Source organism: Lactuca saligna, chromosome 4, assembly GCF_052625555.1.
Source record: "Lactuca saligna cultivar CGN05327 chromosome 4, ASM5262555v1, whole genome shotgun sequence".
NCBI lineage: Eukaryota > Viridiplantae > Streptophyta > Magnoliopsida > Asterales > Asteraceae > Lactuca > Lactuca saligna.
In genome coordinates this window covers 122,554,830-122,558,290 of record NC_136420.1, presented here as the reverse complement: position 1 = coordinate 122,558,290, position 3,461 = coordinate 122,554,830, and the positions used below count along the sequence as shown (strand labels likewise).

Here is a 3,461-nt window from a genome sequence, read left to right as displayed (position 1 = left end):
AAAGAATTTTTCTCTTCATACAATTTTTCAAAAACATATTTCAATGAGTTGCATATAATGAATAAAACCATATTACTCTCGTAATTACTTATCACTTAAGTAAATGTAGTTTTAAGGTCATTTGCATGAAAAATTACCTACCAACGACTTATAACTCGTTTGACCTGGTTTTTTATCCGCAATATCTGTTGATTTCATCAACTCTTTAAGGTAAAATTAACAACCCACCTCAACCTATCAATAACTAAACAAGTTAAAGTTGCCATTGTGAACACTACATATGATTGATGCACCATGAAAACTATTACAAATCAAAACAAACCAAAAAATCTGAAAATTAAAGTACACAAATATCAACATTTAAACATTAACCAACTCTAAAAACATCAAGATAAAAGAGGCCGATTTGTACATAACCCATCTTGCTCTACTACACTCGAGCTTGCATTCTTCATATATTTTCCTGCAAGGGAATCGAACAACATGCCCGCACCTACACCTATGGCTAAGTCAATGGTGTAGTGACCTCTCGTGCTCAACAACCTCATCACTTGTAGTATGTTCAATGTGTCAAATAAAATCGCCAATTCCCATCTTTGCATTCTCCTCATATCAAGTGATGCAATTACTGATCCCGCTACATGACCTGAATAGAACAAGAAGAATGACACGTTTCCAACTGGAAAATCCGCACCTGAACCCAAGAATCCCTAAAAGAATACGAAAAATGTAGTTAGTAATGCATTGTATATAGGATTTTTACAATCTATCGTCAATTTAATTTTGGTTAGTGTTATAATAATAAAACAAGCTTTGTACGATATTCTAAGGTTGGTTGGTAAAAAGGAGATTTTTTTGTTTAGGACAAAACCTTTTCACATGTGATATATGATAATAATGAAAGTAGAGACGTAAGTGTTTGCCTTTTGGATTGTTCTTTTTTATAAATATTAAAGAAATAAATATCAATTTTATCTTTGAGACTTTCACCAATATAATATGTGGATATAAATCTATCACTTATATCTTATATGCACTTAAATTGGATAGTCCCACAAAACCATATTCTTATTTATTGTTACCCTATAAAGAAACTTTCCCTATTTGTCAACTACTCACAGGAAAAATGAAACGCCTGTTTATGGGTTTTGAACACGTAGCAATTTCACATTTCCAATGCATAAGTTACAAACAATATAATCATAAAATATGAAGGACTTATTTATCCTGACTAATTTTATTCTACCTAATGAAAAAAAAAAAAATAATAATAATAATAATAATAATTTAACAATTCTTTCGAAAATCAAACCCAACTTTCAATCGTTTTTTTTTTTTTTGGATTATTTCGAAATAAGTAATAAACAATCATTATAGAAAAAATATTACCTGAGAACGATTTTGCTATCTGTAATCGATATGATAAATTACGACAATTGTAAAAGTAATTTATAAAACAATAAAAAGTAATTTAAAAATTCGTTTTATTGTATCTGATTTATTGAAAATGAATGTTTATTTCCAAATTATGATAACCAACCATCGATAAAACAATCGTTATCAAGAATGTAAGGTGCAAGGTGAAACCATCATTTCAACGGAGATTAACAGAACGACGTCGTACCTCAGGTAACGGAAGCTGTGTAGAATAACCCAAAATCCCTCTGCACGTAAACATGAACAGCGCCGCGACGGTGGCTCTGGGCCGGCCTTCAATCACCCACGTACCTATTATATACGTCGTTTGCATCCCCACAAACACCTTCAGAATTGAAATTAAACCCAAAAATTAAAATCCCAAAACATGCATTCATAATTGATAAACATAATCACAGATCTCTCTTATGTTTCAGTCGGATTTGAAAATGCGAAATCCGTTAATTACCGTATTAAGCCCAGCAAGAACGGTGTTAAGAGTAGGACTAGAGGCGAGGATACGGTGGAGATAGACGGTGGCGACGAAGCCAATATCAAACGGCGGTGACGACGGCGGTATCATCCGGAGCGTATACTCCACACCCATGAAAAACAACAACGTAACCGCGAAAAAGCACGGGACAGGGTGGTACTTGAACACGCCGATTATATCAGCCGCCGTCCACCGCAAAAACGAAGCATCAGCCAACGACCACCAGTGAGTGGGCCACTGATCAGACATCTTACCATTAGAGGACACGTAATTGGGGGTCTTCTTGAGATTAATCTTATTAATGGAAATGTTGTTGGGGGTTTTCAGGAGGGTGGTTGTTTGTGGCACAGAACGGTGGTGAAGGTTATCGCCGTTCATTGTGGACTTAAAAGTAGCCGGAATTAATGGAGGGTGTGATGAAAAGAAAAATGAAAAAGAGTGGGGTTATTTATAGGTAGCGAGTGGCGGAGATTTCCATAAGTGATAGAGATTGTGCGTGAGAAAGTGTGAGGTGGAGATCTGAAAGAAAAAATGGAAGTGTAACGATTACTGGTTTTGGGGTTGATTAGTTTTTAGAACCGACTGGGGGAATGTAGTTCGTGTTTTCAGTTTTCACCATTGATTATACTCTGTTTACTACCTACATAACCCACGTGTTAGATAGATAAGCAGATAACCAATTTAATGCCGTTTATTATGTATATATATATATGTAGTGGTGTTTAATAATTGAGAAACTAAATATCTTGGTCTTAATCGGTATAGCTTTTGGGTTTTTGGTAGTTTTGCGTGGATTTTTTTAAAATTAAAAATCAACTAATTACCTAATTATATTAAAAAATTCGAGTTTTGGATTTTGGTAAATCAGGTATTTGGTCGGATTTGTGTTTTTTTGAGTATTAGTTGGAAATTGTTTCGGTATATATATTTTAAGTAAAAAATATTCACTAAACTAGAGGCACTTATTATATAAATATATTTTGAAAGAGATAATGATTTAAAATGATAATATAGTTTTTTGATATATATATATATATATATATATATATATATATATATATATATATATATATATATATATATATATATATATATATATATATATAGGGTAAGGTTATTTTGTTTTTACTAAGTATTGTGTGCCAAAATGCATAGATCTGGACCAATGGATGAAATTAATCAATTAATATGATTTGAGAGTGTATGATATTACAATGGGGTAACATGTACCATATAATCACACAATTTTTAGCAAAAGGGTATTTTGGACAATTAACTACATTTATAAAAGGAAATTTTCGGATTTTTAGGGATGACTAATTCTCCTAATTTAAAAAAAATATGAATTTTTTAATTAATTCAATTTCATTTTTTACCGATTATATTCTGTCAGAATATTTTGTTGTTAGAATGATGATATTTCAGAATTTTATTTTAATAGAATATTATTTTGTTAGAATGATGTTATTTCATAATTTTATTCTAATAGAATATCATTGAAGAAAAACGAAATTATTGAATTAGATGTTGAAAAATAACAAATACTCTAATA

The 3,461-nt window shown here is 31.4% G+C and overlaps 1 protein-coding gene across 1 annotated transcript; it reads right to left on the bottom strand.

Moving 5' to 3' along the window:
* Positions 1-259: 259 nt before the first annotated feature.
* LOC145042716 (phosphatidylcholine:diacylglycerol cholinephosphotransferase 1-like) lies at positions 260-2,427 on the bottom strand. Its single transcript, XM_078991182.1, has 3 exons — positions 1,886-2,427; positions 1,625-1,762; positions 260-710 (listed from the first exon to the last, which is right to left on the bottom strand). Exons 1-3 carry the CDS (start codon positions 2,285-2,287, stop codon positions 387-389), a joined length of 864 nt encoding a protein of 287 aa, XP_078847308.1. The 5' UTR covers positions 2,288-2,427; the 3' UTR covers positions 260-386.
* Between the last annotated feature and the right edge of the window lie 1,034 nt (positions 2,428-3,461).